The sequence below is a fragment of the Rhinopithecus bieti genome, unplaced genomic scaffold (assembly GCF_001698545.2).
Source record: "Rhinopithecus bieti isolate Rb0 unplaced genomic scaffold, ASM169854v2 scaffold_5846, whole genome shotgun sequence".
Lineage (NCBI taxonomy): Eukaryota > Metazoa > Chordata > Mammalia > Primates > Cercopithecidae > Rhinopithecus > Rhinopithecus bieti.
The window spans coordinates 253,724-273,825 of NW_016805019.1; the positions used below are offsets into that span (position 1 = coordinate 253,724).

The 20,102-nt window shown below is 41.0% G+C and overlaps 1 protein-coding gene across 2 annotated transcripts in view; it reads left to right on the plus strand.

The window, feature by feature from the left end:
• Nucleotides 1–956: 956 nt before the first annotated feature.
• Nucleotides 957–20,102, plus strand: part of PRSS12 (serine protease 12) — a 73,067-nt gene continuing 53,921 nt past the window's right edge. The window contains exons 1-2 of one of the 2 annotated variants that reach the window (XM_017870887.1): nt 957–1,804; nt 17,427–17,565. In XM_017870887.1, the coding sequence (XP_017726376.1) occupies nt 1,303–1,804; nt 17,427–17,565 (641 nt within the window). In that variant the 5' untranslated portion in view covers nt 957–1,302. The remainder of the gene's footprint in view (nt 1,805–17,426; nt 17,566–20,102) is intronic. The other variant, XM_017870888.1, reaches the window with a different exon arrangement.

Consider the following 20,102-nt stretch of genomic DNA (forward strand, 5'->3'; position numbering starts at 1 on the left):
AAATAAAATGTAGCCTTCTTTACAGGCTTCCTTTTCCTTGTTAAACTTTGATGCCATAGTCAGAAACAGCTGAAAGGCAAAATACTAAAACATCCAGCTCCAGTGATTTTTTTTTTTTTTAATTGTAAGCCAACAGTGTTTTGGAGCCTGCGGGAGGGAGGCGGGGAGTGTTAAAAGGGCCCTACTTAGTTGAGGTCGAGCCAACAGTGAAGCCTCAAAATTGTCAGCAGGCAGAGTCTATTCTGGAGAGGCAAATGAATAGGCTTAACTGAAGTCCCTTGCCCTGCAAAAAATACGAGGCAGGTGCTAGGGGGATGGACTTTTGGATACGATGGAAACCGGGACGGATGAAGTCTTCCCTGGTTAGGAAATTTGGTATTAAGAGAGCCTCACTGAATCCCAATAATAACCAAACAACTGGTGTTGTCCAGGGCGCCGGCTGGAAAGTCGGAGGCAGGAAGCAGAAAGGCTCAAGCTCCTTTCCCTGAGTCGGTTCAGGAATTTAATTTCAGCCAATGTTTACTGGGGCACGGTGTTAGGCACGGGGATATCAAGCTGAATAAAACGTGGTCTCGTCCTTGAAGAGCTTATAGTTCAGTGATACGGCTTTAACATTCCTCGTGGGCTTTGATAACTTTTATCCTGGGAGTCGTCAGGGGAGAGCTGCATCTAAATCCATCCACACTTTGGTAAAGATTTCAAAACAGAGGAAACAAGATACGGGGCGACGAGGTTGGAGGAGAGATGACGGCAGGGGCCGGTGCCAGACTTCGGAGCCGCCAACGCTGGGCTGTGCTGGTGCTGCATGCTGGCAAGGGGCAGCCAAGACCGTGCTCCGCGCGGGCACCCTCGGGCTCAGCCCCGGCAGCTGACAGTGCCGTGCGGGCGAACTGCGGTGGGCCTGGCAGGGGCCAAGCGGAGGTCCCGAGCCGCCTGCGCGGCCGGCGCCCGCCCCCAGGGGGCAGAGTTCCCGGGCTAGTGCCTGCGCCGCTACCTGGGGCTCAGGCCCCACTGCCCCCCGCTGCGTCCGCGCCTTCTCTTTCCAGGTTCTCTCCGCCGGCTGGGGCTCGGCTGAGCTTCAGATTCCCCCACCCGCGGTCGCCGCCGGGGCACAGGAGCCGAGGCCGGCAGGGCACCAGCGGCGAGAGGCGAGGTTGGGGAGGCGAGGGCGGTCCGCGCGCGGGGGCGGGAGGGGGCTAGGGGATTCGAGGGACGCAGCAGCCCCGCCCCCGCCCCCTCCTCTTCTCCGCTCCAAGCCGGAGAATCTGGAGAGCATGGACCAGAGTCCGCAGCGCTGGCACCATGACGCTCGCCCGCTTCGTGCTGGCCCTGGTGTTAGGGGCGCTCCCCGAAGTGGTTGGCTTTGATTCTGTGCTCAATGATTCCCTCCACCACCGCCACCGCCATTCGCCCCCTCCCGGACCGCAGTACCCCTATTACCTTCCCACCCACCAGCGGCCCCCGAGGACGCGTCCGCCGCCGCCTCTCCCTCGCTTCGCGCGCCCCCCGAGGGCGCTCGTTGCCCAGCGCCCGCACGCCCTCCAGGCCGGGCACACGCCCCGGCCGCACGCTTGGGGCTGCCCCACCGGCGAGCCATGGGTCAGCGTGACTGACTTCGGCGCCCCGTGTCTGCGGTGGGCGGAGGTGCCACCCTTTCTGGAGCGGTCGCCCCCGGCGAGCTGGGCTCAGCTGCGAGGACAGCGCCACAACTTTTGTCGGAGCCCGGACGGCACGGGCAGACCCTGGTGTTTCTACGGAGACGCCCGCGGCAAGGTGGACTGGGGCTACTGCGACTGCAGACACGGTGAGTGGCCTTGGGGCGGCCGCGGACACTCCGGACCGGCCCGGAGCTAGTGAGGCTTGGGGCCAGCTTACAGGTCTCTTTGAAAAAGTGACGGGGTGAGGGGTTGTGGGCTTACATTGCGGGCTGTGATGGTGGGCTGCAGCTGGGTTACCAGTAAGGTATACTGGTGCTGCAAATCTAAGCCAGCCAGATGTGCTTGTGTGAAGGTTGTCAGGGGTGAGAGTTTCTATGCAAGGTGCTGAGCTCTGGGTTTCTGTCCTCTGGCCACTGTGTGTATTGGGTGACAGTGTGCTTTGGACGTCTGTTCTCTAGATTAGCTTACGTTTATAGGGTTACCATATTTACATTGAAGAGGCACAGAAGGAGAGAAAGTTCCTAATTACTTGTTCTGGAAAGGGAAATGTTACATTAACGTGACAACCAAGAACCTTCCCTCCATTCTTTAGATTCCGATTTGGAAAAATGTGGTAATATTTTTGCCTTGATTTTACTATTGACCTCTGTTTTAAAAAGTATGGCAAAATTATGTGGCCAAAATCAGCCATATTCACATACTCCAGCTCAGTATAGGAAGTATCATCAGTGACTGGAAAAAAAAGAAAGGAAAAAGAGGTGGGAATATTACTATCTTGGTGAAGTAGCAACTTGATACAGTCATACACAGTTTTCCAGAGCCATTACTTAACTTTATATGTTATATGTGGAAAATCAGGATTAGTTGGTAATATCAGGAGATGAAAGTGACAAAATGTTTTAGGTTTGTGGTAATAAAAGCATCCCACGAATAAATTTAATGTAAATGAATAATCCAGCTTTGAGCATTGCTTCATTTTGAATTGTTGGAATTTTGTTGAGATTAGTTTTCTTTTTTTCTTTAAAACTGGGGAAGAAAACTTAATATCCTCCAAAGTTTGAATTTCTTTTCAACAAAATATTTTTGGAAGCTTTCCATTCACACTGTGGGGCAAGGGTTTTCTGAATTGAGATCCTGAATCACATTGTACTTTGTACTTTTTGGAGGTAACTTGGAGGTTAGCTGTCACAATGTCATTCCTTTCCTGGAGAAATTTTTATTTATCAGTACCTTCAATTACATTAGTGCTTTGAGTTAAGGAAAAGTGATAGGAAGGTTAAGATCAATTATCCTTCGTCCTCAGGAATGAAGTCATCGCTTTACTTGTGTTTCATGAATGGAATGCCAATGTGGGTATAAAAATATTTGAGGTGATGTCAACAAAGAGTGCTAGCATTGTCTCGTTATTCACCATAAGAGATTATTTATAGTAAAATCTTATGTTTAGCAAACATTGACTTTTTTCATCTTCATATTATTATTAGTTTTGTTTTTTTTTTTTTTTCTTGAGACAGAGTCTTGCTCTGTCACCCAGACTGTAGTGCAGTGGCACGATCTTGGCTCACTGCACGCTCTGCCTCCCGGATTCACCCCATTCTCCTGCTTCAGCCTCCTGAGTAGCTGGGACTACAGGCGCCCGCCACCACGCCCGGCTAATTATTTTGTGTTTTTTCAATAGGGACGGGGTTTCACTGTGTTAGCCAGGATGGTCTTGATCTCCTGACCTGGTGATCCGCCCGCCTCGGCCTCCCTAAGTGCTGGGATTACAGGCGTGAAGCCAACTGCGCCCAGCGTATTCTTAGTTTTGTGAATAGATAAGAGTGGAGAATTATTAGAGAATGAATGTGTAGGAGAGAATATACAACTTCTCTTTAAGTACATAAGCACAGACTCAAGAAAAGTAATTTAAAGTTAGAAAATGATAGTGATCTGTTGCTCTCTTTCTGACATAACTCTTAGCCTTATATTTCAGACAAGGAGAGTAACTTGTCCTTGGATATCCTGCCACCGCACCCTCTTCAGTTGACTAGAAATGTAAATCTTTTGAATGCCTTTATGTTCCTAGCTAACTCTCACCAGACAAAATCTCAAATACTGCATAATAGTTGTTTGTACTTCTTGGAGTAAAGTGATTGAACAAAAGAGAAACAAAAGAAACTACTCATGATGGGAGATAAATGCCCTTCCCACCACCACAAAAAAATAGGAAAACAATCAGCTGTGTAATAATGAATGACTTTCACAGACTCAATCTCATTCTGTCATTTACTCCTGCAGGTCTGCCTGGGCATAGCCTATAGCTTTGAGATGACTGCCATATTCTGAACCTTATGGCTCTCTTGGTCCTACATTTCAGTTAGGAGTGTGAACAAAAGTTTCATGGAGTGGTGAAAAGAATATTGAATTGTGCTTTAGAAAACGCTGGTGTCTGCTTTGGCTCTGCCAGTGGCTGTGCACTGTCGGGCAAAACTCTTAACTTTTAGAGCTTTGGTTTCCTCATCAGGAGAAAAGCAAGTTTTGAGTAAATTAATTTAAAAGACCTTTGCAGCACTGAGCATGTACTCAAAACAACCTGGCCTGATCACATTAGCTACGACTTACTGTGCATTCATTCTGTGTTGGATGCTGGACTAAACATTTTATTTGCATTTTCTCATTTCATTTTTAATTTTTATTTATTTATTTATTGACAGAATCTCCCTCTGTCACCCAGGCTGGAGTGCAGTGGCACAATCTCAGCTCACAGCAACCTCTGCCTCCCTAGTTCAAGCGATTCTCCTGCCTCAGCCTCTTAAGTAACTGAGATTACAGGCGCCTGCCACCACGCCTGGCTAATTTTTGTATTTTTAGTAGAGATGCGGTTTCACCATGTTGGCTAGGCTGGTCTTGAATTCCTGACCTCAGGCCATGCACCTGCCTCTGCCCCAAAGTGCTGGGATTACAGGTGTGAGCCACTGCTCCCGGCTTCATTTCATTCTTGTAGCAACCTTATGAGTGAGTTCCTGCATTTTATGGATGAAAATATGTGAAGACATATTATGAGGAGTGCAGGAGAAAATAGGGTTAGATATGTATATTTTTACTTCACAGCTCATTTTGCTGTATTTCTTTACTTGTAATCCTCATTTTGTAGTTTATGGACTAGTCTAACAGGAAGAAAGAGAATTATGTTTGGCCCGATGCACATGATTTACAGTCTCTTATGCTTAAAAAATATCTGGTATCAGGCCGGGCGCGGTGGCTCAAGCCTGTAATCCCAGCACTCTGGGAGGCCGAGACGGGCGGATCACGAGGTCAGGAGATCGAGACCATCCTGGCTAACGCTGAAACCCCGTCTCTACTAAAAAATACAAAAAACTAGCCAGGCGAGGTGGCGGGCGCCTGTAGTCCCAGCTACTCGGGAGGCTGAGGCAGGAGAATGGCGTAAAACCCGGGAGGCGGAGCTTGCAGTGAGCTGAGATCCGGCCACTGCACTCCAGCCTGGGCGACAGAGCGAGACTCCGTCTCAAAAAANATAATTATTTCAATGTGTAGTACTCTTCAGATATACCCGTTTAGGAATGTTTGTGTGTGCATGTGTGTATATTTTATTCATATATTTTCAAAGCATCTAGTTAATTTTTGACTTAAAAGCAAATATTCAGTAACCTAGTTGATATTTTTATATGTTGGATCTGGTATCTTTTCTTTCTTTTTTTTTTTAATTTTTTCGAGACAGGGTCTCTCTCTGTCACCTGGGCTGGAGTGCAGTGGCACAATCTCAGTGCAGTGCAACCTCTGCCTCCTAGGTTCAAATGATTCTCCTGCCTCAGCCTGCCGAGTACCTGGGATTATAGGTGTGCACCACCATGCCCAGCTGATTTTTTGTATTTTTAATCGAAATGGGGTTTTGCCATGTTGCCCGGGCTGGTCTCAAACTCCTGACCTCAAGTGATTCACTCATTTCAGCCTCCCAAGGTGGGACATGCCTGGAATTACAGGCATGAGCTACCGTGCCGGACATATTTGTTTCTTTACAGAAATCCAGGGCAAAAAGAAAGAACAATTCATAGTAATGTGATCCCTCCTTTAAAAAATAAACTGGTGGCCAGAGTTGCATATCTAGTTGCATCAGGAAAAATCAGGAAGTTGGTGTCTCCGTGGTGAAGAGTTGATTGAAGCCAAGTTGAAGGGGCAAGGTGGGGACCTCAGGTGAGCCGGGGCTGGGCGTGGATGTTCCAGTGGCTCAGATGCCAGAGAGCAGGAAACATGATACCTGGGCCCTGGTTTTATGAAACTTGCAAATTAATACTGAGGAATCATTCTAGGGCTGGGAGTGGTGGCTCATGCCTGTAATCCCAGCACTTTGGGAGGCCGAGGCAGGCGAATCACCTGCCTCAAATCAGCCTCAAATCAGGCTGGTTTGAGACCAGCCTGACTAACGTGGAGAAACTCCTGTCTCTACTAAAAATACAAAATTAGCCGGGCATGGTGGCGCATGCCTGTAATCCCAGCTACTTGGAAGAGTGAAGCAGGAGAATCGCTTGAAACCGGGAGGCGGAGGTTACATTGAGCCAAGATCGCGCCATTACACTCCAGCCTGGGCAGCAAGAGCGAAACTCTGTCTTAAAAAAAAAAAAAGAAAGAAAGAATCATTCTGGCTATGGGAATACACTGAATCAGCCCGGGGAGCTGGTCTCATTATGAGCATTTAGAATCACCTTGGGACTTGTTAAAATGCAGATTCCTAGACTAGCCCAGGCTCTGAGTAATTCTCAGATCTGGATCGAGAATGGAACATGCATTTCTATTGAGCAGTCAGATTGATTTGCATGTGAAAACTCTGTCACAGTCAGGCAGAACACATGGAAGGGCATTAGAACTCACCTAAAATGCAGAGTGGTAGGTGATGATATAGACTAACTGAGCCCACCATTCTGTGACTTAACCCTGTTAGGCTTTAGGAGCAGGTGTAAGGCATGCCAATGGTAACTTTTTGTGTGGTTTTAGAAATGGCACTTCCGGTTTTTCCTTTGACCAGTGTAGGATAGTAATAACCTAGTTCACTGGAATATGGTTATTTTATTTTTATTTTTAGAGACAAAGTGCAGTGATGCCATCTCAGCTCACTGCAACCTTTGTCTCCCAGGATCAAGCAATTCTTCCACCTCAGCCTCTGAAGTGGCTGGGACTACAGTCCAGCTATTTTTTCTTTTTTTTTTAATCGTTTGTAGAGATGGAGTTTTGCCATGTTGCCCAGGCTGGTCTCCAACTCTTGGGCTCAAGTGATTCTCCTGCCTTGGCCTCCTGGAGTACTGGAATTACAGGCATGAGCTACCATGGCTGGCCAGAATATAGTTATTAATTGAATTTGAGCTAGGTTATTTTTGCATTTCTACAGGAAGAATTAACAGGCAACTAATTTCGCCCAACAATAGCTTGTGACCCAGCATGGTGGCTCATGCCTGAAATCGCAGCACTTTAGGAGGCTGAGGCAAGAGAATCACTTGAGGCCAGGAGATAGGGGCTGCAGTGAGCTATAGTCATGACACTGCACCCCATTCTGGGCAACAGAGGAAGACCCTGTCTCTAAAACAAAAACAAAACAAACGCAATAAAACACAATAGCTTGCAATAACTTAGTGTTTCCTGCCTAGGAGGGGCAGTCACTTTTCTAGTCTCTGGTTGGCATGGCAGGTGGGGCAACTTGCTTGACACTGTGCTGCTAACCTCCCTTTTTACAAGCCAGCCGTAGGTGGCTGATGATTGAGAGGTAAAACAGATTAAATAAATGAGAATGTTTTAATCATTGAGATTTTGGAGGAGAGGATGAATCAGATCTGACTTTTTGTCTTGTCATGCTCATCTGTTCATGTGCACCTACCCACCCAAAATCTCTTGATTTAAATAGAGATAGAGGACATGTAGGCTAGTACTATTGTTTACAGGCTGTACTCATGGAACTCCATCTGTTGTTTGTAGTGAATGTTAATTAAAAAGTTAGCTGAAAGCTGTCCCCCATCCCTTTTAAGTGCTACATCTTGATTCTATGTAGCAGGTGCTGAAAAACATTTATTAGCAATACCAGATTTGATACATTTCCTGGTTGATTTTAAATATTGCGCTCAATCTGCTTTTCAGACTAAGGCAGATGTTAAATACTTAGATTAGATTAGTTAAGAATCACAGTGATTCTTAACTAGTGTGAGGTTTTTTGTTTTGTTTTGTTTTTTTTTTTTTTTTTTTTGAGAAGACAATAAGATATCCCGTTACTGTTGCCCTTTATGAGCTGTTGTCCAGGGGTGTATATATACTTATGTGGTCAGTGTCTGTGTGTGTGTGTGTGCATGTGCGCATGTGCATGTGTACGCCTATGTGTTAAGACACCAGTCCCCAACCTTTTTGGCACCAGACACCAGTTTTGTGGAAGGCAGTTTTTCCGTGGACCTGGGGGATGGTTTCATCAGGCATTAGATCCTCATAAGGAGCATGCAACCTAGATCCCTCACATGCACAGTTCACAATAGAGTTCCAGCTCCTAGGAGAATCTAATGCTGCTGCTGATCTGATAGGAGGCAGAGCTCAGGTGTTAATGTGAGCCATGGGGAGCAGCTGTAAATACAGATAAAGCTTCACTTGCTCACCTCCCGGTCACCTCCTGCTGGGCAGCCCAGTGCCTAACAGGCTACGGACCTGTACCAGTCCGTGGCCTGGGGGTTGGGGACCCTTGTGATAACATAACCTATGTAAAAGTAATTTGGTTTATAACTGAAGGGGAACTGAAATATCCAGTAATAAGGTACTACTCGTAGGTACCTGCATTTGATGGATATTATGCAGCTACCAAAGTAATTACTATAAATATTATACATATAAATATAATAGGAAAGTGTTTATGATAATGTTTAGGGGAAAGAAGGGTGCAAAATTTATATATAATACATTATGACTGTGAAAATAAAGATGCTTTTGGAAGATTTGGAAGAAAATATGATAATTATGAATTTGAGTATGGATGTGGCTTGGATCAATTTGGGTGGTTTTGATAGCAAAGAATAGAAAACAGAAACAATAAGGAGGCTTATTGTTCCTATTAAAAGAAGTCCATATGATGGGTAAGCTCCAGCATGGTACACTCTGTTCCTCTGCTACTTTCTTGGCTCCTTTATCCTCTTAAGAAGCGTGGCCTTTATTCTTAGGCTGATGGTTATTCCAGGCTTCACTTAGAGATAGAACAACCTGCAGAAGAAAGAGAAAACCCCTCTGCAGGAATGTCCTTTTGAAACAATAAGGAAACCTTTCTGGAATTTCCCCCACAGACTTCCACGTTTCATTTACCCAGACTGGATCACGTGTTCCTTCCTGACACTCTTTGCAAAGAAATGTACAATTACCATGATTACATAGATTAGTTAGCTTAACCTCTGAATCATCTGGGGATTCAACTGGCAAGGAAGAAACAAGGTAGTTGTTGATCAGAACCAAAAAGGTTGCTAAGGAGTATGGTTGGGACTTGTCCTTATATTTGGGAAACTTAATGCAATTAAAAACTAACAGTAAGTAATTTATAAAATGCTGTGAAATGCTACATAATTTTTTTTAGTCATATCTGGATGAATAACATTTAGATTCTGGTTTGGTTGACAAAGCATATTTCCTTATCTTAAGATGCTATTTGCAGGCAAATATTATGACACATTTATTTCTGAAATGAATAATTCCGTAACTGATGAGAATGCTGAAGTTAGTTCATTTACTAAGTAAACATGATTATATGATTTAATTCTAATTTTGAAGGGTTTTTTTTCCCCCTGAATTAAACTTTAAAGAAAGCAGTCCTTTGAAATCTCTTCTCCTTAGCTACATAGTAAATAGGCAATATATGAACAATTGATTTAGACTGATGTCTACGTGGTTGGTCTGCTGTCATTAGAAACTAAATAAATGTTTATTTTTGCCCCTTTAGCATCCTCCTTTTCCAGGGCAGTCTCCTCTTCCCCTCCTCCTCCTTACAAATCAGTGCAACAATATTAATAAAAAATTTATTGTATGCAAAACACTAAAGTAATGATATTTACCCTCCTACGAGCCACACATGCACATTTTGCCTCAGTACTTTTTATTAGGATCAGCAGAGGGGATACAAAGTGTAATGTTGATTCTTCTAACAGTGTAAGGATAGGTTTCATTTATTCATTAAACATTTACTGCGTTCACACTAGGTGCGGCATTTATAAAGATGAATCAGAAATTCACCTTTGTCCTCTGGTTGAGGACAGCCATTTTCTGGGTGAGGTGTCAGAAGAATAATAAGCATTTTCGTTACCTTCTCTGTGGTTCATGATCTGGGAGACAAGAAGATTATTGTTTGGTTTCAATTTCATCACTCAGTGCTATACAATAAAATGGTAACACCCGTATCATTTGTTTATGTGTAGATGGTCTAGGAACACTCAATTTGTGAAACCTTCTGTTGGGGTTATCTGCATGTATTGTTAGCCTACTATAACTTAACAATGTACAGAGTCATCTTTTTTTGTTTGATATCGTATGATGTTTTAAACTAAGGAATAATTTATAAGATTTATAAATTTCTAATAAGCACAATGTAAATGGGTAGAATTGCTATTGAGAGGATGCACTCTCATTTTGAACTATACGAACTGATTTTTTTCTCAGCATTTAAGTTGTCTACATGAATAATAAATGAGCAATTAGTATGAATTATAAATGTGAACTAATGGAGGCAAATACAGCTCACTTGGATCGTGGTTCAGGCAAATGCCTTGTTTTTTTTTTTTTTTTTTTTNGACAAGAAGATTATTGTTTGGTTTCAATTTCATCACTCAGTGCTATACAATAAAATGGTAACACCCGTATCATTTGTTTATGTGTAGATGGTCTAGGAACACTCAATTTGTGAAACCTTCTGTTGGGGTTATCTGCATGTATTGTTAGCCTACTATAACTTAACAATGTACAGAGTCATCTTTTTTTGTTTGATATCGTATGATGTTTTAAACTAAGGAATAATTTATAAGATTTATAAATTTCTAATAAGCACAATGTAAATGGGTAGAATTGCTAATTCAGAGGATGCACTCTCATTTTGAACTATACGAACTGATTTTTTTCTCAGCATTTAAGTTGTCTACATGAATAATAAATGAGCAATTAGTATGAATTATAAATGTGAACTAATGGAGGCAAATACAGCTCACTTGGATCGTGGTTCAGGCAAATGCCTTGTTTTTTTTTTTTTTTTTTTGATTGCAGTGGCACGATCTCTGCTCACTGCAAGCTCCGCCTCCCGGGTTTATGCCATTCTCCTGTCTCAACCTCCCGAGTAGCTGGGACTACAGGCGCCTGCCACCGTGCCCGGCTAATTTTTTGTATTTTTAGCAGAGACGGGGTTTCACCGTGTTAGCCAGGATGGTCTCGATCTCCTGACCTTGTGATCTGCCCGCCTCGGCCTCCCAAAGTGCTGGGATTACAGGTGTGAGCCACCGCGCCCGGCTGCCTTGTTTGTTAAAAATGATTTGATTTCATTTAGACCTGGGAGGACTTGAATAAAATATACTATTTAGCAAAGATATAGCAGGTTTAATTAATGGGTAAATATAATTATAGATGAAAATAGTATAACTTAGTACTGTTGAATATGGTGAAGAAAGAAAATAACATAAAAATTAACCTAGCATCCTCTACTGCACTGGAAAAATTCAACCAAGAGCCCCCCCAATTCAGTTGTTTTCAGATACTGTAATTTTTTGGATATACTTTATAATTGATAGAGAATGGTCATTTAGTATATTTTTATAGTGTTGCATTTGATATGAGACATAGTTTTATATTTAACTTAATGTCAAATATGTGTACTAAATTGTTCAACATGTAATGGTTTTTTTCTATTCTTTCAAATAGGTCATAAATTGAAATTTCTGTGTCACTCACAGCTTTAAGTATACTTTTTGTCAAGGATCTGAACACTAGCTGGACGTTGCCGACATGCTTTCTTTCTATTCCGCTAGAACAATAGAAATGACTAAAATTAATTATTTTATGCATCTGTAGAGTTCAGTAATAGACAAGAAAGAATTTGTGTGAAAACATGAAGTTTTTTTTTACTCTTTTATCAAACTGACTTTTTAAAAAAGATTTAAAAAATATTTGTTACTAATTTTATTCAGAAAACACTGTTGGGGTGGGTCTTTTACTGTATTTTCTTCCATTTAAATTAAGTAATGCTATTTTATAAGTACATTTTAATGAGGGGTTAACTTAATAAGCAGGCATGTTTTTTTTTTTTTCCCCCCCTACAGGGTCTTGCTTTGTTGCTCAGACTGGAGTATAGTGGCATAGTCATAGCTCACTGTAACCTTGAATGCCTGAGCTCAAGTGATCATTTGCCTCAGCCTCCCAAGTAGCTGGGATTACAGGCCCGGGTCACCACGCCCAGCTAATTTTAAAATTTTTTGTAGAGGTGGGGTCTTGCTATGTTATCCAGGCTAAACAGGGATATCTTTTCATTTGCTTTATTTTGGAATAAGCTAGGTATATAGAATGAAGATAGTTGATCCTATTTCTTTTAGGTTTCCTTCATGTATGGAGTATGGAAAGGAAGGTTGTTTTGTTTTGTTTTGTTTTTTGTGTTTTGAGAGAGAGTCTTGCTCTGTCACCTAGACTGGGATGCAGTAGCACAATTATAGCTCCCTGCTGTCTTGAACTCCTGGGTACAAGCAATTCTTCTGCCTTAGTATCCTGAGTAGCTGGGACTACACACATGGGCCACCAAGCCTGGCTGATTTTTAAGGTTTTTTTTTTTTTTTTTTTTTTTTTTTGTAAAACAGTGTCTCACTCTGTTGTCTAGGCTGATCTCTAATCCCAGGGCTCAAACAGTCCTCCTGCCTTGGCCTCCCCAAATGCTGGGATTATAGGTGTGAGCCACTATGCCTTGCCTTAGTCTTAAATCTTAGAGCTCAGAAACCAATGAGACTTGTGAAGGGAACTTTTATCCAGTCAGCTGTTTTTTAGTCTACCTGTATTGATTGAGACTCATAAGATGGTTAAAGAGAACTCTTCTTGAATGTCTGTCCCTCCATTTGGGGAATTCCTGTTTTCTAGCGAAGGTGTCCATCAAGCAAATTTCTGTTACATGAATCTTTTATGGTTTCTTTCCTTTATACAACTGTTGACCTATGTACTTAGAAGGAAATCAGTTGTAAACTATTTTACTGTAAATGTTTAACAGTTAAACATTTTTGTCAAGGAATTAAGATAGTGGAATTCTGAACATTATCGTACACTGGAACATTTTGCCTTTAAATAGTTTTAACACCAGCAGACGGTTGACCTTTTTCTTTTTTGGTAGTGATTCATTTCAGGAACTCTGGGGCCTCCACTCCATGACATGCCATCACGCATAGTGGTACAATTCCAGACTTTCTTCCTTTACTACTTTGGTCTGCATGTTTATAAGGCTTAATATAATTGACCTACTGTGCTTGAGACTTTAAATTATTATTCTTAACGCATTTTAAAGATAGAAGTATGTAGAATAGAATATTTTCTGTGCACGTGGCACTTGAGAGACTTTAAGACAGTACAACCCTAGATCACACACACTGGGGTGTGGTTCCGGGACGTGAGCTCTGACTCTAACGAGTATCAAAGAATGCTTGGTTGCTGGAGTGGAATGTGGGTGGAAGGTGAGGGACCAATTCTTGATAATAAAAAATTGGACAATTGAATAATATTTGCCAAACAAAGAATTTCGTCTACAATTTATGCAAATCACTTTATTGTTAGGTACAGCAGTAGAAATTAGTTCACTTAGTCAGCTTTGAGCTTCACGGATTTCTTTGAGCTGAGGTTATTTCCCTTTCTCCATTGTGTAATTGTGTACCTATACATTTGTGCAAATGTATACACACACACATTCATAGTCTTCCCACAACTTTGTACAGCTGTGGGACAAATCAGCTTCTACTGGAGGATCAGCCTCAACTATAGGAGCACCAGAAAGGCACTTCTTTACTGTTCCACAGTGTAAAGAAGCTTCAGGCTACTTTATGCTTCTCTGCCTAGTTGGCTTATTTCCATACAACATGTGGTGGATTCCTTGCTGTATTTTCAGTAGGATGGTGAACACTAACATGGTATAATGCATAAAGTAATATCTGAAGTTTTGAAAGGTGCTTATTGTATTTCAGGGTCTTTGCTTAAGTTTGGAGGTAGAAGGTCAGTAACGAGGGCAGGGAACTAGGAGATAGTTGATCATGGCTCTGTAACTGCTCACTTGCTTTGGTCTGTAGCTTCTTCATCCATAAGTAGAAGGAAATAAGTTATAGTTTGTTGTTGTTGTTGTTGTTGTTTGTTTGCTTTTGAGACGGAGTTTTGCTCTTGTTGCCCAGGCGGTAATAGAGTGGTGAGATCTCAGCTCACCGCAACCTCAGCCTCCCGGGTTCAAGCGATTCTCCTGCTTCAGCCTCCCAAGTAGCTGGGATTACAGGCATGTGCCACCACGCCCAGCTAATTTTGTATTTTTAGTAGAGACGGGGTTTCTTCATGTTGGTCAGGCGCGTCTTGAACTCCCGACCAAGGTGATCCACCTGCCTCGGCCTCCCAAAGTGCTGGGATTGCAGATGTGAGCGACCGCACCCGGCCATAAATTACAGTTTTTAGGATCTTGACCACCTCAGCTGTTCTAAGAGAATACATGCAGCAAGAACAAAATAAAGCCAAAAAACAAATGAAAACTACTACTTGGCTTGAATGTATATAGAGTTGGGTCTCAGAAAATGATATCCCCAAATGAAGGCCTCAGAAGTAGTCTCAGAAACAAGTTTTCCTTTGATCTTTTCCTACTTTCCTGTCACTGGCGCTTCATTTTCCCCTGAGGTTAGCCATAGAAACTAGAATTCCTCTTTCCCAAGGTGGGCCATAGACACCAGAATGCCTTGTTTCCACAACCAGCCATAAAGCCTACAAATATTACTCAACTCCCCTCATGCCCCAGTTTTCTGTGTAAAGACTGGCCTTAAAAATTTATCTGACCTACCTTGTTTAATTACATGTCATAAGACCCCCCATTCCCGAGAGGGCTCTTCATACCCAGAAAAAAACAAAACAAAACTCTAAGAGACCAAGAAAAATCTAAACTGATAAGCATTACTGGGTTTCCCCACTCAGTCTATTAAGATTAGATCCTACCTGTTTTGTCCAATCATATTTCTACATGGCTGTCCACACTTTGTCAAACCTAAACATAAAATTGGGCAATAGCCCCTATAGTTTTGGGTCCTCATTCTAAAGCCTCCCACGTCACGTAAAACCATGATCAAATAAATGTATATGCCTTTTATCCTAATAATATGCCTCTTGTCAGTGAACCTTCAGAAGGCAAAGAGAAAGTTCTCTTGGCTCCTACATTAGAATGAATTGTGTGTTCAAACTTTTAGTCTTTTAGAGCATATTTGAATGCTGTTTTTAAAAAAGGTGTTTCAAATAATTATTAGAAGAACTGAGCTTTATAGAATGATATAAATACTCATTCTGAGCCCTAGGTAGATGGTTTCCTCAGAATAGACATTTTTATGGCCCTTAGGAAAGGGCACTTTTCTAAGTGGAGGGCACTGTTAGGAAGGTGTGCGTTAGGACTGGCTGTGCCTCGAGTGGAATCTGACATAGAATTCATTAGTCATTGACATGCAAATTGCCTTTTAAGAATTGCAAATATTTGTATTCATTTGTTAAAGGAAAATTGGATGAGCACTGCACATTTCTTGCCCTATAGCAGATACTGCTAAATGAATCCAGGCTTTCATAGTGTGCTTGGAGCGTTAGAGAAAATGATGGTGCAGCTGATAGTTGACCTGGAAACTATTTCCAGCTCTATCATTGCCATTATATTGTTATGGTCATAATTATACTTTACTCAGGATTTTCTCCTTCTCACCTCTAAGTGCCTCAATCATTTAGATTCTATGTGTATATCGTTTCTTCTTGATAGCTTTTTGATGTAGGCAGTATTTTAAATCTTATGATCACATGATGTGCATATGTGCATAAGTACACATTTCCTTTGTTTTCATTACTAAAACTATCTCCCAGCCCTTCTGACATGAGTAACTTCGTGATTAAGGGGAGGAATTAGCAAAGAAATAATAGATTAAGTAGCAATTCAAATAAAGTTTGCTTGAGGTCAACAAATTAATTCTTTGACTAAAATAAACTGCTGACATTTGTGATGTGCATAATATTACGTGGACCACTGTAGAAGAGGTTTTGTGATATAAAAAAACCATTCAAGATCTGTTGAACTCTTCAGAAATACTGCCTTCAAAATATTCTGTAGTTCATACTTCACTGAGCTAGGCAGGTCTTCCTCTTGCTTATTGTGAATTAAAGAGGTTTAGAATATATGAATGAGTTTTAGATGATTTGTCATATGAATGACCCATGCCCTGTTCATTCCTGGATAGTCAGGATTTGGCAGTACTCTACAATGTTTGCCTCCATTTATTATTGCCTTTTGTTTGAATTAAATGAGACTTTGTTTTTGTCATGAGAAATATAATATGTTTTTCTTAAATGCTTACATTTTTAAAGGATGATGATGTGGAAAATAATAGTGGTGGATGACTAAGCCTGTACAAATGAAATGAATGGGTACTTTGTGAATCTAATATTTTTGGAAGTTATTATGAGGCCATACATAATAACTTTGAAATATGCAAATTATGCTAGATTTTTGGGATAGGATTGATTTTTAAAATTAATTTCTTAATTTTCTTACCTATGAAATAAAGACCACTGTAGGTGATTTTAAACAGAATTTTATGTAATTCTTAAGTTGTCTGAGGTTAATTCTGTCTCTGCTCAGTTGTCCCACTTGCAGCATCCCAGTGCCTGCTCCGGAACCAGTTCCAATGAGAAGAGGAATGTAGGGCCTTGAACCACACTTAAGGGATAAGACCAAAGTGTTATCTTTCACAGGGGTGCTTGAATTTAAATCTTGGCTCTTTTAAGGACTGAAAGGAATGACTTAAATTGTGGACTTTGGGACAGCTCTTTGGGTGTAGTATATTAGAGGAGGTGAGTTTCCAGGGGCATTCAATTGTACATACTACCTAGCAGCTATTTTTCCAAGACTAGCATTAGGCAATATTTTCAAAATGAACATCTTCTTGAAATTATGGACATAATCTTGAGAATTTTAATGACTACTGCTGAAAGTTAAAAGCGGAAAACACATTTTATTTTTCTTTGGTGGATGAACAAATCAAATGGAAGATATAACACAACTAATTACAGCTAATTCATATGCAGAACATTTAATTTTGTTTCTGTGTTTCTTATTGATGACCTCATGAGAAGAGGAAAGTAATAAATGATAAAAACTTCATATATGATATAATCTAGTATTTGAGATACAAGATCTGATATTAGTCATACTCTTCCACTTTTTCCCCTTTGAAAATTACAGTGGTTGCTTCTTGATGAAGAGATAATGGAATAAAGAAAAAAATTATAATAGGATTGTCTGTTTGCCTAGATAAAAAAGAAAATATAATTAGCATTGACATCAGGATGTTAATTAAAAAACAGAAGGAGCTTGCTAAATCCTCACTTAAAGGAAGAAACACATGCCACACACAGTGGAGGCCAAATTATTCTGCCTGGATCCCTTACTACTTAAGTTTAAAAATCATGTTAACCCAGGACTGGCTCAATATGTTCAAATGATTATTTACTATTAAAGGATTTTGGAATTATTTTCCACTTTAGGATCAGTACGACTTCGTGGCGGCAAAAATGAGTTTGAAGGCACAGTGGAAGTATATGCAAGTGGAGTTTGGGGCACTGTCTGTAGCAGCCACTGGGATGATTCTGATGCATCAGTCATTTGTCACCAGCTGCAGCTGGGGTGAGTGCACCCATCCCTGACCAAATCAGTCTGCTAGTATCTGAGAATAATGCTGGGTGCCGGTCATTGCTTTGTAAAGCTTGTATCTTTTTTTTTTTTTTTTTTTTTTTTTTTTTTTTTTTTTTTTTGAGACGAAGTCTCGCTCTGTCGCCCAGGCTGGAGTGCAGTGGCCGGATCTCAGCTCACTGCAAGCTCCGCCTCCCGGGTTTAGGCCATTCTCCTGCCTCAGCCTCCGGAGTAGCTGGGACTACAGGTGCCCGCCACCTCGCCTGGCTAGTTTTTAGTATTTTTTAGTAGAGACAGGGTTTCACCGTATTAGCCAGGATGGTCTTGATCTGACCTCGTGATCCGCCCGTCTCGGCCTCCCAAAGTGCTGGGATTACAGGCTTGAGCCACCGCGCCCGGCCCGTATCTTCGTTTCTTACTGTCACTTTCCTCATTCTCACTTTTCACAAAAGAGCTATAAAAAAAGGGTCCCAAATGGAAGAAATGAATTCTCTCACATGCAAATGTACTTCACATATTACTACCTGGGGCTGAACTAGGAAATGGGCAAATACCAAGTGGGCAAATGTAAAAGCATCTTTTGGTCTTTGTCTTTAACAAAATACAGAGGCATTTGAAGCAAGTTTTGGCTTTACAGATTCCAAGGATTTAATTCTAAAAATTATAATTTCTTAGAATTATAATGAATTAATTATACTTATTTTAATTACTAATTATAATTAATTAATTAGCACAGCCTTAGCTGGTTGTTGACATTGGATTTTAGCTTTCTGCTTTTATCCACCCACAAGTTCCATTTGTGTGTGAAAGGGGCAATGTTTACCTGTGCCCTTGTCCTTGATGGGGAAGTGGTGATGTCCCCAGGCCTTAGGTTTTGGTGCTGAGGAGGTTCTGTGGAAGATGGCAGCTTCTGTCAGCTCTGGCAGTGTCCTGCTGTCCTGAAGAGCTGCCAGCCTGGGAACTGGCTCCACTGTAACCCTAAGCACTGTCTTTAAAACAAGTCAGTATATTTTGAATTCATTAGTCCCAGCATTTTTATACCTTGTGCCATAGAGTTTCACCAGGAGCAGAAGGCTTCTTTTTGGGAAAACAGGTTTTTTGTTTTCTTATTCTTTTGTTTTGTGTCTCCTTTATATTTTCTAAGCGCACTTAACATATGTTTTTTCTTGGTCTTTATCACCAGAGATCTTTAGAAAGCATGGAAAATATTTTGTTATAAAAAAATACAGTCTAAAAGACTGAAAAAAAAAAGGTTTGCAGTTTGCAAGTATTTTGCTTTAATAATCAGTGTGGTAATATGATGACACAAAATGAAGAAGTAGAACTTTAATTTACCAGATTTCTCTTGTCTTCCCACTAGGGAGGTAAGGAATGAGTATTGGGTAGAGGCAAAGCTTGGAGGCCTAAATTTTGCTTAGACTTTTGGTGCTGTTAGAGCAATAAATAGGGTTACCATAGTAAATTAAAATTAGTTAATTATTTTGATGAGTTGATATAAATCAGGATGAAAGAAGGAGTAAGGCCAGAGCCTATAAAGTATTATGGTGCTTGGAAATGTTAATTACTGTTTTTTATCATGAATACTTAGTCTGGCAAACAGACATTGGCAGGTGGGCAGGTCACAAAGAATGTTGATTTCATGCTTTTTCCTTTGAGGGGCAAGAGATGTAATAAATTTGTAGGCTGATGTCAATGTCTTCCTTTATATACATACCTATTTGTGCTTTTATTACCCCAGAAAATCAGAAAGAAATAAAATTTTCTGTGAGATACAAAGAAACAAGAATGCTATAGTGGAGGTGTGAACTACTGTGTGGTTTATTAGTCTTTTGATTGATGAAAGTATATGAAATGTTATTCGGCAAACAAACTTCAGATAAGCTGATCCAGCTACTTATACAGTATCATCTCTCAGTAGTCCATTAAAAAAAAAAAGGAATTGCACATTAAAATCAGAGAAACCCAGCTTTATTGCTGTGAAGACACATTTACATTTTAGATATACCCCAAATGTTCAGTTTGGTTGATGGAATGCTGCAGCATGGAGACAATTGTAGAGATTACCATGTTAATCAGATAAGCATTTTGTCTTTTTAAAATTTAATGCCAGTTTGTACACAGCAAAGGTTACTTAAAAAAATATGTGGATTAGATGAGCTAAAAGCAAAGCCCATCTGTATGCTATTATTTTCATTTTTTCTCTTTAAAATACTCTCCTGGTATTAGGAAAGAGATGCATGTTGCTATTTTATTAATTGGTTTCAAAGTCTTGCTAGCAAATACTATATACAGTGTAAGGTTTTAAAAATTATAAAAGGATTGCTTCCCATGATATTATTGTGCTTAAATGTAGTAATAATAATTTTGAAAATGCTAGCCTAGAATGTTAGAGTGAGAAAGAATCTTCAAGCATCCAGATTTTTCTTTTGGCACATTAGAAGACAAAGCCTTCGAGTTACTTGCAGCTTGGCATGACTTTTAGCTGAGTCCAGACTGGAGTCCAAGCCTCACTGAAGCTTGTGACACACCTC